The sequence below is a fragment of the Sus scrofa genome, chromosome 9 (assembly GCF_054392235.1).
Source record: "Sus scrofa isolate SSC_HxYL_T2T_F1_AM1 chromosome 9, Sscrofa_HxYL_maternal_Yorkshire_Landrace_v2.0, whole genome shotgun sequence".
Lineage (NCBI taxonomy): Eukaryota > Metazoa > Chordata > Mammalia > Artiodactyla > Suidae > Sus > Sus scrofa.
The window spans coordinates 119,489,357-119,501,502 of NC_139391.1; the positions used below are offsets into that span (position 1 = coordinate 119,489,357).

Consider the following 12,146-nt stretch of genomic DNA (forward strand, 5'->3'; position numbering starts at 1 on the left):
TTCTCTCCCAAGACACTTTCTTCTCCTACCTTTTTTCTTGCCCACTTCTCTCAACAATATGAGACCTCTAGGATCTCTTTGCTTCACCACTCTTGATCCTTCATTTATCAGAGGAGACCTTGGGAGCATCTTTATTTCTTTCCACGCTCCCCCAAGTTTTGGACTGTTTGAATTTCTGTTGCAGTGTATCTCTTATACTTTAAGAGTCTTATTTAGTTCTTATGTTGCAACTCTTAGGTGGTCTATCATTATTTTAATTTGGCTGTATGGATATGCCAAGTTTTGTTGCTCACCACTGTTTTCACTTCTCTTAGTTTTTCTTCACCTTGAACACTCTCTGCAGGTTCACTCAGTGTTGTTACAATCCTAATACTGCATTAGGATCTTCCTCACACTGACTATGTGGTGATATCCTGACTGGAGGTAGGACACTGAGTCTGTAGATCTAAGAGTCCATGAATATTATTTCATTACTGTCTGCCTTTTGAATGTTCAGTCTAGTGCCAGTCTAATTCTTTTTCCTTTGTAAGCAACTTGCTGTTTCTTTACAGAAGACTTTGAAATGTTTTCTTTATCTCAGAGCTCAGGAATTATATTAGCTTATGTCTATGTGAGATCTTTTCTCACCAATTCTTCCTGAAACAGCACTCTCAATGTACAGATTTGGATCTTTCTAAAAATCAGGATGTGTCTTTTTAAAATAGTTTCCTGGGAATGCCCATCGTGGCCCAGTGGTACTGAACCCGACTAGTAGCCATGAGGATACAGGTTTGATCCCTGGCCTTGCTCAGTGGGTTAAGGACCTGGCATTGCCATGAGCTGTGGTGTATTTTGCAGACATGGCTCAGATTCCGAGTTGGTGTGGCTGTGGTGTAGGCTGGCAGCTACAGATCCCATTTGACCTCTAGCTTAGGAACTTCCATATGCCATGGGTATGGCCCTAAAAAGACCAAAAATATATATATATTTTTTTTCAATAAAAACAAGTTTCTTTTTTTTTAATTATTTTTCTCTTCCCATCTTCCTTTCTTTTTCAAGAACTTCTATTATTTACAGGCTGGATGTTCTGAGTCTTTCCTCCATATTTCTCTTAATTTATATTTTTCTAATCCTCCTACTGGAACTTAAAATCTAATTCTTATCTCATCATTGATCATCTTTTCCTTAAACTTATGTATTCAATATTTTAACTTAATTCCAGACATCTTTTTAATACCCTTTTTTTCTTTTTCATATACTTATTATTCTTCCACTACCCCAACAGTTCTCTTTTGTTGATGGACTACTCTGATTGCCTTCTTTCTGTCTCTACCTATTAGACCTCTTTAGATGTCCTTTCGTTTTCCTTTGTTCCTTGTGGCACAGATTCAATGGCTGGGTACTTTAAATGCACTGGTCCCATGGGAAGGGACAGACATCTTAGTCATCATGGCCAGAATTAGCAGTTTGAGGCACCTAGAGAGAGACTTTCTTCTGCGTTAGGTTAGAGAAAACTCACTCCCTCCATGCTTCCTTAGGGCCAAAGGATAGACACACTCAGGGTCCTGTGATCATTGAGGGTCAGCTCTCCTGAAGCACTACACATGTTGGTCCTTGCCTTAGAGTTCTGATGTGGTCCAAAAGCTCTTTTCATAATATTGGTGACCATTTCTAATTTGAATCTGGCATAGTATTTTAATTTTTTAAGATTATTGCTGTATATTTTAAAGCCTTATGAGCCACTTAGACATGTAAATTAGTTTCAAAAATTAATTAGACAATAACAAATCCATTCCCCTCAGAACAATTCCCCATCTGTTGGCACTCAGTGTATCATGTTTAAAGCATTCGTATTTCCTTCCCTTCTTATTTCTTAGCAGTGTAAATAATTCTAAATTCTTTAATTTTTTTAATTGTATAATACATTCATGTTGGAATTTTCTAATTATTTTAAATATAATAAATGTGTTTTGTCTTTCTCCAGTTGACTGTCAGATAACTTTCCATTTGGACTGTCATTTTTATTATCATTGTTTGCAGGAATATTCATTTTGAATTTGGTTCAAAACTGAAAGTATGAATTTTTTTTTGACTCCAGGAATGTATACAAAGACTATCGCTTCCTTGAGCTGGCATGTGATTCACAGGAGGATGTAGACAGCTGGAAGGCATCCCTACTAAGAGCTGGGGTTTATCCTGATAAGTCTTTAGTAAGTTGGATATGTCTATTTTTTTTAATTATCTCTTATTTTAAAATTTATTAATAATTGAAATTATTAAGAAAACATAATTCTGCATACTATATGCTGGAGAAACTCATTATCATTTGACTTAATTAATTCATCATAGTTTTAACCAACACTTTGCTTGTGTTTCTTTTTATCCACTAGATTTCTGTTTTAAGAAGTTTATCAGTATATTCTCAACTTTGCCATAAAACATAACATACGTAGTCTCAAAGCAAGAGAGAGTTTCTTTGTTTTAATGTAAAATTTTATTTTCCTTCGTACTCTATTCTACAGTTGTTATAGTATTCATATAAGCAATTAACATTCTTCATATAGTCATAGCATATATGTCAATCATAACACTATTTCATATTCTTTAAAGTGTACTTTTTTTTTTTTATAAAAAGCTACCTCCTTTCATTATGTCTGTAGAACCAGCATCCAAAATTAAACTCTGGGTAATGTCATTGTGAGTATAAAAGAACAAAAAAATACTATATTGCTACTCCCACTTATCTTTATTAATATACTTCAAGTATCTTGGAAACACGTCTCTTCATTCGAGTTAATAAACAGACCTTCTATTTGTGTTCTTTGGAAAATGTAATATTACACAGACTAGTCTGGATTTAAACGTCAGAATTCCCACTCAACATTTGTACACACACCATTAAAGAGGCTGTGATGAGTGGCTCTCACTGCTTGCTTCCTCCTCCTGAGCAGTTGTACTATCCAGGTTCTCCTCAGAAGTTAAGAACTGAGACTTAGCTTTGAGGATTTAGTCCAGCTTGACCCTTGTGGTCCTTCTGTTAGCTCTGGATCAGTGATCATGCACAAGGTGGGTTATTTCTAGGCCCCAAATAGAGATGGAATCTTCTCATGGGAAAGTCTGAGATATGGGCACAATTGAAGCAACTCAAGGGAATTTTGGACCTGACCCTCTCCCTGAGGTTACACTGCAATTTAACAAAGTTCCAGGGGCAAAGGACAGAAGATTTGTGCCAAAAGCTTCTCTTCATTGCTGTTATTTTAGCTCTCACGTAAACCCTTAATCCCATCTCAACCTACAGTTGACTGGTTACAACTAAAACAATGAACCCCCTATGACACACCCTCTGCCCTCCAAATGAGGTAAAACCAGACCCCTTCCAGGTGATAACCAGGAACAGAGTTATCTTCTGTACCACTTCTATTTTCTTTGTTAATTCTAATCATTACTTATTACTCTTTCTTATCCAGTGATGGTAGTGTGTTTAATTTCATAAACATGTATATATTAAAAATGTACATATACTTAATTTTTAATTCATTCATTTTGCAAAAGTTCATCGAGCACATACTTTTTGCCAGGCATCTTTCTAGGCACCAGTGACACTGAGGTGAAGAGTGAAGTCCTTTCCCCAAGAAACAGATGTTAAACAAGTGAACCAATAACTATATAATTGTGTAGTATAATTAATACTATAAAAAATCAATTGAAGGGACAGTGAAAGTGAGGGGAAAGTGAGCTTTATTTTAAGTAAAGTTGATCAGGGAAGGCCCCTTTGAAGAGCTGACATTTGAGTAGGTTCCTGAAGGATGTGGGGGAGTAAATGATATGAAAGGCTGATGAAGAGTGCTATGGCAGAGGACTAGCAAGTGCAAAGCCAGCTCAATGTCTTAGAAGAGCAAGAAGAAATCAGTGTGTCTGGACACAATGAGGGCAAACAAAAGAAGTTGATGACATAGCTCTTGAAGAGAGTGGTGAGCATTTCAGCTTTATTTGGGGTGAGATAGGAAGCTCTTGGAGGGTTTCAAGCCAGTTAGTGACATGATAAGACATTTTTAAAAGACCATTATGGCCAGGTGTTATGAGAAGCAGTACAACATGTGGGTTGAAGCACACACTTTAGCATGCAGCTACCTAAATGGAAATTCCTGATGCTCATATTACAAGCTGTCAGATTTGGGAGAAGGTTTTTTCTTTCAAGAGTCCCATGTCTAAATGGAGATAATGAGAATCTCCTGAAGTATGGTTGACAGAGTTAAATGAGATAATGCAGGGAAAAAACTTAACTGGATAAACACAAGTGAGTACTCTATTTTTATTTATAATGATGATAATAAGTATTATATTTTTATCACAGAGTACTTACTTAAGGAAGTAGAGGAGAGTTAAAGCACTGTGGACATTATAATACAGCCCATTGAGATTGTAAATACTTTATGCTATTTTCTATCTTCCAGATATACTTGGTTATAAAAAATATCTGCCTGTGTGTGTATTTGTGTGTGTATGTGTGTGTGTGTGTGTGTCTTCCTTCCAAGGAACTGTAATGTTTATGAAAGTGTTTTAAGTCATGATTTTTGTCAACTAAACTTATTTTAAGTGCACTAGACAAGTTTGCTTTTTTAAAAAATTATGTACTGCATCTCTTGTGAGGGAAAACCTGTCTTGGAAAAGCAAAATTACCCATCCCTCTGTGAAATGTTTTCATAAATCTGAATTTTCATGTTTCCATAAACATAAAAAGAAAATGATCAATGAAATATTTACTATTTTTTATTAGAATGCTCAATTTTAAGTAAATCTTGAGTTGCCCTACATAAAATGTTTTGATTATTTTCAAAGTTTTGTTTATTAACACACATTTAGTACAGTTGCTTAGAAAATGAGACAAAGGAGCTTTTTACTACATGCCAAAGACATGACAGGAAATTAAGCTTGGCAATGTGCCATGAACATTGCTTTTCTCAGTTTTCATCATAAACAATATTTGCATTTCTTATGCACCATGTATTTCTACAGGTTATATTACACGATTGCTTGACTTTAAATGGCAGCTAACTACTGAAGGAAATCTAAGTAGAATGCTTATCCAAACATTGCATTTCACGAACACTCTTAGGTTTGGGGAAAGTGATACTTTTAGGTACAGTTATTCCTAATTTAGAAATATTTGATGAAGAAGTCAGAATAACCTAATAACAGATGTCTCTAAGTAAATTTTTAGGACTTCTAGTGTTTTTTGTTTTTGTATCAATAAACCATTGAGTCAACAGCAAATCAATCAAAACCCACCCCAACAATGAAACATTTATGTGTCCAAATTGATATGAGTCTAGACTCAAAAACTACTTTCTACATGAGAAAATCTCTATTCTGACTAGAAAAATATTGTACATAGATCATTTTTCTAAGTTGTATAAGTTTGGCTTCCTTTAGATAAGTAACCACACCCAAATTTTAATGAATTGATCTTTTGGACAATTTTTTTTCAACTGTTTGCATAATTTTTATAACATGCTTTTCTTCATATCTTTTTCTGTCATATCCTCATGAGAAATGTTTTTAATGTCGCGCATATCATAATATCCTGCTATCACATTCCTTCTATCTCTTAGGTCATTTCTCAGAGTTTTATACCAATTTTTTTCTTTCTTCCCTCCCCTTTCACCATCTTCTCCCACTTCCTTTCTTCCTTTCATCCATCATTGTTTTGGTGGACCCTAAAGATTTAAAGATAAAAAGGGAGGCACTTCTTACTCTATAAGGAGCTCCAAGTCTAGTGGAAGACAGAGATTCAAATAGATAACTATTGTGCAGTGTGATTTAAAAAAGAAACTACAGTGGAAATCTATATAAAGTACAACAGCCCAGCTATATTCCTGTGTGGATTTTCTAATTGCCTTCTGTTTCACCATGTGCATTTTCCAATTACCTTCAGCCCCTTAAATTCTCTTCATCTAAAGCTAAATGTAGATGTCTTATCTGAGCACTATAATAGATGGCCCTAAAGTGGAAGTGAGGAGCCCTGAATTCAGTTTTCCATTGTGCTACTGACTTATTCCGTGAACTTAGACATAATATCTCTGAGCCACAACTTTAGCATTCTACCTTCGCATTCTACCTAAGTATTCATCACCTGAGGTTTCTGGCCAGCAGAATACTTTAAAAATATGTTTAAATCTGAACTTGGATTTAGCAGAATTTTTTTTTTATTTCACTTTACTTTGGCGATTACATTGAAATCATAGTCAATATAAAATTGTTAAATAAGTGTATAGGATTTTACACAGTTTCAAAGTAAAGATGTTTCTAATGGAATTACTCTTTTTTGGTTTTGTTTTTTACGGATGAGACATTCCTTCAAAGATGTGGGGAAAGTTGAAACAGGAGTGGAGACTGAAACCAAGTCCCCCTAAAACTGAGTTCCTCTGCTAAATTTATGATTAACCTATCTATCCAAAACTTTATTCGCTTTGTCTTCTGCACCATTTCTCCCTCGAGCTTAAGGAGCAGCAAAAAGTGCATGTATGCATATCAATAGCTACAGGCTACAATTTAAAAACTTTAAAATATGGGGTGGGATCAAGATGGCAGAGGAGTAAGACATGATGCTCAACCTCTCCCACAAACACATCAAAAAAAAAAAAAAAAACCCGTCTACCTAAAGGATTCTCACAGAACATCTACTAAATGCTGGAAAAGGACCCTAAACCTCCAAAAAGGGCAAGAAACCCTCCATATAACTGGTTAGGACAAAAGGGGGAAAAAAGAGAGAGAAAGAAATCAGGATGGGACTAGCACTCTTGAGAGGGAGCCGTGAAAGAGGAAAGGAACCCACACCCTGGGAAGCCACCTGACTGATGGGGAGATCAGTGGATACAGAGGGACCTCAAAGCCACAGAGAAAAGCACAACAGCTGGACTGAGGAGGGCAAAGCAGAGAGAGAGCCACAAAGACCATCAGTACCCCTGCCCCTGACACCACAGCCTGAGATGCTTGGGTGAGGGCTGGGTGCTGAGACTCAGGCTCCTGAGGTCTGTTCTGGGGAGAGGATTAGAATTGGTGTCATGGAGGCAGCATGAGGGAGCTAGGGAGCAGTGCACCACAGCTGAGGGAAGCAGGGAGGAAGTCTGGGCCCACAGGAGAAGCAAGGGCCTATCGGTGGGGAGGGCAAGAAAAGTAGGGGTGGACCACCATAGGAATATCTTTCTCTGTGCACACATGGGCTGTCAGAGGTAGGGGCCTACAGGCAGCAGGACACCTCTTGCATGGGCTAAGCATGACAGGGCTCTTCTTGCATTGTCTACAGGCAGTGGAGGCAAACTACCAAAGTTATCTTTGACTCCAGAGGTGGGTGTGGTCTGCCATCACTAGGGGTCCATGAACAGGCACCACTTGCAGCCTCAGTCATCTCAGAGGTCAGCAGAGAGGAGGGCACTGCAACCAAGCACCACCCATTCTTGGTGTCACTCCCCTGGGAATGCACACACCCTGCTGCTGCCACTGCCAGATGCTCCAAGCATCACCTAAACCTGCTTGGGCCTCACTGCCACTTCCCAGGGCCCTGCAGTGAGGAGCATGCTGTGCCAACTTCCTTTGGGCCCTTGCTACTGTCAAGAGCCCAGCAACCATGCACAGGCCACAGCCCTGCCCATTGCCCCCATCTCCCTGGAAGAATGTTCAGCACCCTATCAAGGGGATAACAGCCTGTATACACTGAGGAAGATACAGAAAACATCCAAACACTCACACCAAAAATAAATATTAAGTCATCATGAAATGCCCAGGGGCACTCTTGAATATAAATAGCCTTCCAAGGCTACAGTAGTTGGATTCCCTAAACTCACAGAACAAGAAAAATACAAGCAAAATGAAGAAGCTCAGGAACCATTGCCAGTTAAAAGAACAGGAGTATTCCTCTGAAGGAGCAAACAATGAAACAAATCTCTGCAGTCTAACAGCGAATTCAAAAAAGGAGTTAGTGAAAATACTGAGGGAATGAAAGCAAATATTAAGGAATTTGGAGCAGATATGAACAGTAATGAAGATTACTTTAGAAAGGAACTAGAAAATATAAGGAGGAGGCAAGAAAAATTAGAAAATTCATTTTCAGAGATGCAAACTGAGTTAAAGTCACTGAAAAGCAGAATGAATTATGCAGAGGAATAAATTAATGACTTGGAAGATAGAACAGTGGAAATCAACCAATCAGTACAGCAGACAGAAAGCCAAATGAAAAAATGTAAGAGTAATATAAGAGATCTGTGGGATAATATAAAGTGAACCAATCTACACATAATAGGGATTTCCAGAAGGAAAAGAAAAAGAAAAGGGGATTGAAAATATATTTAAAGAAATTATGGCTGAAAACTTTCCAAATCTAAAGGAAACAGATATCAAGATAAAGGAAGCAGAAAGGGCCCCAAACAAGTTGAACCCAAACAGGCCCATACCAAGACATATTATAATAACAATGGCAAAAGTTAAAAATCAAGGGAGGATTCCAAAGGCAGCAAGAGCAAAACAAATAATAATAAGGGAACCTGCCCCATAAGGCTATCAGCTGATTTCTCTACAGAAGCGTTAAGGCCAGAAGGAAGTGGCAAGATATGTTCAAAGTTCTGAAAGGGAAAAATATGCAGCCTAGAATACTCTGCCCAACAAGAATATAATTTAAAATAGAAGGAGAAATAAAGGAGTTCTCCAACAAACAAAAACTGGACGAATACAGCAATACTAAATCCATTCTAAAAGAAATACTGAAAGGACTTCTTTAAATAAAAAAAGAAATAAGAAATAGTATAAAAGAAATCACAATTGGAAAGTAATCACTTAAATTAGCCAGTATACAGAACTAAAAGGAAAACAAAACAAAACAAAACAAAACAAAAACAAGCTATTATAGAAGTGACAATAAACACAAGGAACAGCAAAAGGATCAACATGAAGATGTTAAAAAAGACATCAAAATCATAAAATGTGGGAAAGGAAAGTGAGAAAATCTAGACTCTTTTTTTCTAGATTGTGTTTGAGCCTATATGACTATCAGACTAAACCAAGCAGATATATTTGACAAACAGGGCAACCACAAATCCAAACCAAAAAAACTAAAAAGAAGAGGACACAAGCGTAAAATAAAGGGAAATCATCCAACCAAAAAGAAAAGAAAAAAAAAGTAACAAGGCAGAAGCATAGAATCAACTGCAAAACAAGGTTTAAAATGGCAATAAATACATACTTATCAATAATTATCTTAACTGTCAATGGACTGAATGCTCCAATCAAAAAGCATAGGGTGGAAGACCGGATAAAAAAACAAAAGCCTACAATATGTTGCCTACAAGAGACTTACCTTAGAACAAAGGATACATACAGATTGAAAGTGAGGGATGGAAAAAGATATTTCATGCAAATGGAAAATGACAGGAAGGCAGGAGTTGTAATATGTATATCAAACAAAATAGACTGTAAAATGAAGGCCATGGAGTTCCGGTCGTGGCTCAGTGGTTAATGAATCTGACTAGGAACTGTCAGGTTGTGGGTTTGATCCCTGGCCTTGTTCAGTGGGCTAAGGATCCAATGTTGCCATGAACTGTGGTGTAGGTTGCAGACACGGCTCAGATCCTGTGTTGCTGTGGCTGTGGCATAGGCCAGCGGATACAGCTCTAATTAAACCCCTATCTGGGAACCTCTATATGCCAGGGGTGTGGCCCTAGAAAAGACAAAATAAATAAGTAAATAAATAAATAAATAAAATGAAGGCCATAAAGAAAGACAAAGAAGGACCCTATTTAATGACAAAAGGATCCATTCAAAAAGAGGATATTACACTCATTAATATGTATGCCCCTAATATAGGAGTACCCAAATACATACAACAAATACAGACATAAAAGGAGAAATTGATAGGAATACAATAATGGTAGGAGACTCACCCACTCACATCAAGGGACAGATCCTCTAGACAGAAAATCAGTAAGGCAACAGAGATCCTAAATGATGCAATGGAAAATTCAGGCTTACTTGATATTTTTAGGACATTACATCCAAAAAGATCAGAATATACATTAGTTTCAAGTGCACATGGAACATTCTCAAGGATTGACCACATACTGGGGCACAAAACTAACCTCAACAAATTTAAGAGTATAGAAATAATTTCAAGTATCTTCTCTGACCACAATGGTAAGAAACTAGAAATCAGCTCTAGGAAAAGAAATGAGAAAAGACTGACTGCATGGATACTAAACAACGTGCTTCTGAAAAACCAGTGGGTCAATGAGGAAATCAAAAGGAAATTTTAAAAATACCTGGAGACAAATGATAATGAAAACACAACCATTCAAAATCTATAAGATGCTGCAAAAGCAATGCTTAGAGGGAAGTTCATAGCAATACAGACCTTCTTCAGAAAAGAAGAAAAATCTCAAATTGACAACTTAACCCACTACCTAGAAGAATTAGTAAAAGAATAACAAGCAAAACCTAAACTCAGCAGAAGAAAGGAAATCATAAAAATCAGAAAGGAAATCCATAAAATAGAGATTCAAAAAAAAATAGAAAAAAACCAATAAAACCAAGAGCTTGTTCTTTGAAAAGGTAAATAAAATTGACAAATCTCTGGCCAGACTCACCAAGAAGAGGAGACAAAGAACTCAAACAAAATAAGAAATGAAAATGGAGAAATCTCAACAGATACTGCAGAAATACAAAAACCATAAGAGAATACTATGAAGTTATATGACAACAAATTTGACAAGTTAGAAGATATGGACAACTTTCTAGAGACATTCAGCCCACCAAAACTGAATCAAGAAGAAATATATCAACTGAACAGACTAATCACTAGAAATGAAATTGAATATGTCATAAAAAACACTTCCTACAAAAAAAAAGTACAGGACCAGATGCCTTCACAAGTGAATTCTACCAAACATAGAAAGAAGAACTCATACCCATCCTTCTTAAACTTTTCCAAAAGGCTGAAGAAGAAGGATTACTCCCAAAGACATTCTGTGAAACCACCATCACCCTAATACCAAAACCAGACAAAGATACTACCAAAAAAGAAAATTATAGGCCAATATCTTTGATGAATATAGACACGAATATTCTCAACAAAATTTTACCCAACCAAATCCAATAGCATGTAAAAAAGATCATACACCATGACCAAGTGAGATTATGCCCAAGTTCACAAAGATGGTTTGACATATGCAAATAAATCAACATCATATGCCACATTAACAAAAGAAAATTCAAAAACCATATGATCACCTCAATAGATGCAGAAAAAGCATTTGACGAAATCCAACATCCATTCATGAGAAAAACTTTTATGAAAGTGGATATAGAGTGAATGTATCTTAACATTAGAAGAGCCATTTATCACAAACCCATAGCTAATATAATACTCAATGGAGAATAGTGAAACCCTTCCCACTAAAATCTTGAACAAGATAAGAATGCCCACTCTCACTTTTATTCAGCCTAGTATTGGAAGTCCTATTCACAGCAATCAGACAAACAGAAGAAATAAAAGGTATTAAAATTGGAAGAGTTAAAATTGTTACTGTATGCATATGACATGGATACTATATGTAGAAAGCCCTGAGGACTCCACACAAAAATTACTTGAACTGATCAAAAAATTTGGTAAAGTAGCAGAATACAAGATTAACATTCAGGAATTGGTTGCATTTCTGTATTATAACAATGAAATATTAGAAAAGGATTATAAAAATACAATACCTTTTAAAATCACACCCAAAAAAGTTAAATACCTAGGAATAAATCTGACCAAGGAGGTGAAAGACATATACTATAAGAACTATAAACCATTAATCAAGTAAATTTAAAGAGGAGTCAAAGAAATGAAAAGATATTCCATGCTCCTAGATTGGAAGAATTAGTATCATTAAAATGGCCATACTACCCAAAGCAATCTACAGATTCAATCAATCCCTATCAAATTACCCATGATATTTTTCACAGAACTACAACAAACAATCCAAAAATTTTTATGGAACAATAAAAGACCCAGAATTGCCAAAACAACCCTGAAGGGAAAAAAAACAACCAGGAGACATAACTCTCCCAGACTTCAAACAATATTACCAAGCTACAGTAATCAAGACAGTGTGGTACTGATACGAAAACAGACATTCAGA

General features: G+C 36.3%; 1 protein-coding gene across 27 annotated transcripts in view; it reads left to right on the forward strand.

The window, feature by feature from the left end:
- Positions 1–12,146, forward strand: part of DNM3 (dynamin 3) — a 542,852-nt gene that overhangs the window by 427,696 nt on the left and 103,010 nt on the right. For all 27 annotated transcript variants that reach the window (XR_014816234.1, XR_014816231.1, XR_014816226.1 and 24 more), the window contains one exon: positions 2,078–2,189. Coding sequence is in view for 16 of the 27 variants with exons in the window: in XM_021063644.2 (XP_020919303.1) it covers positions 2,078–2,189 (112 nt within the window). In the remaining 11 variants the exon portion in view is untranslated. The remainder of the gene's footprint in view (positions 1–2,077; positions 2,190–12,146) is intronic.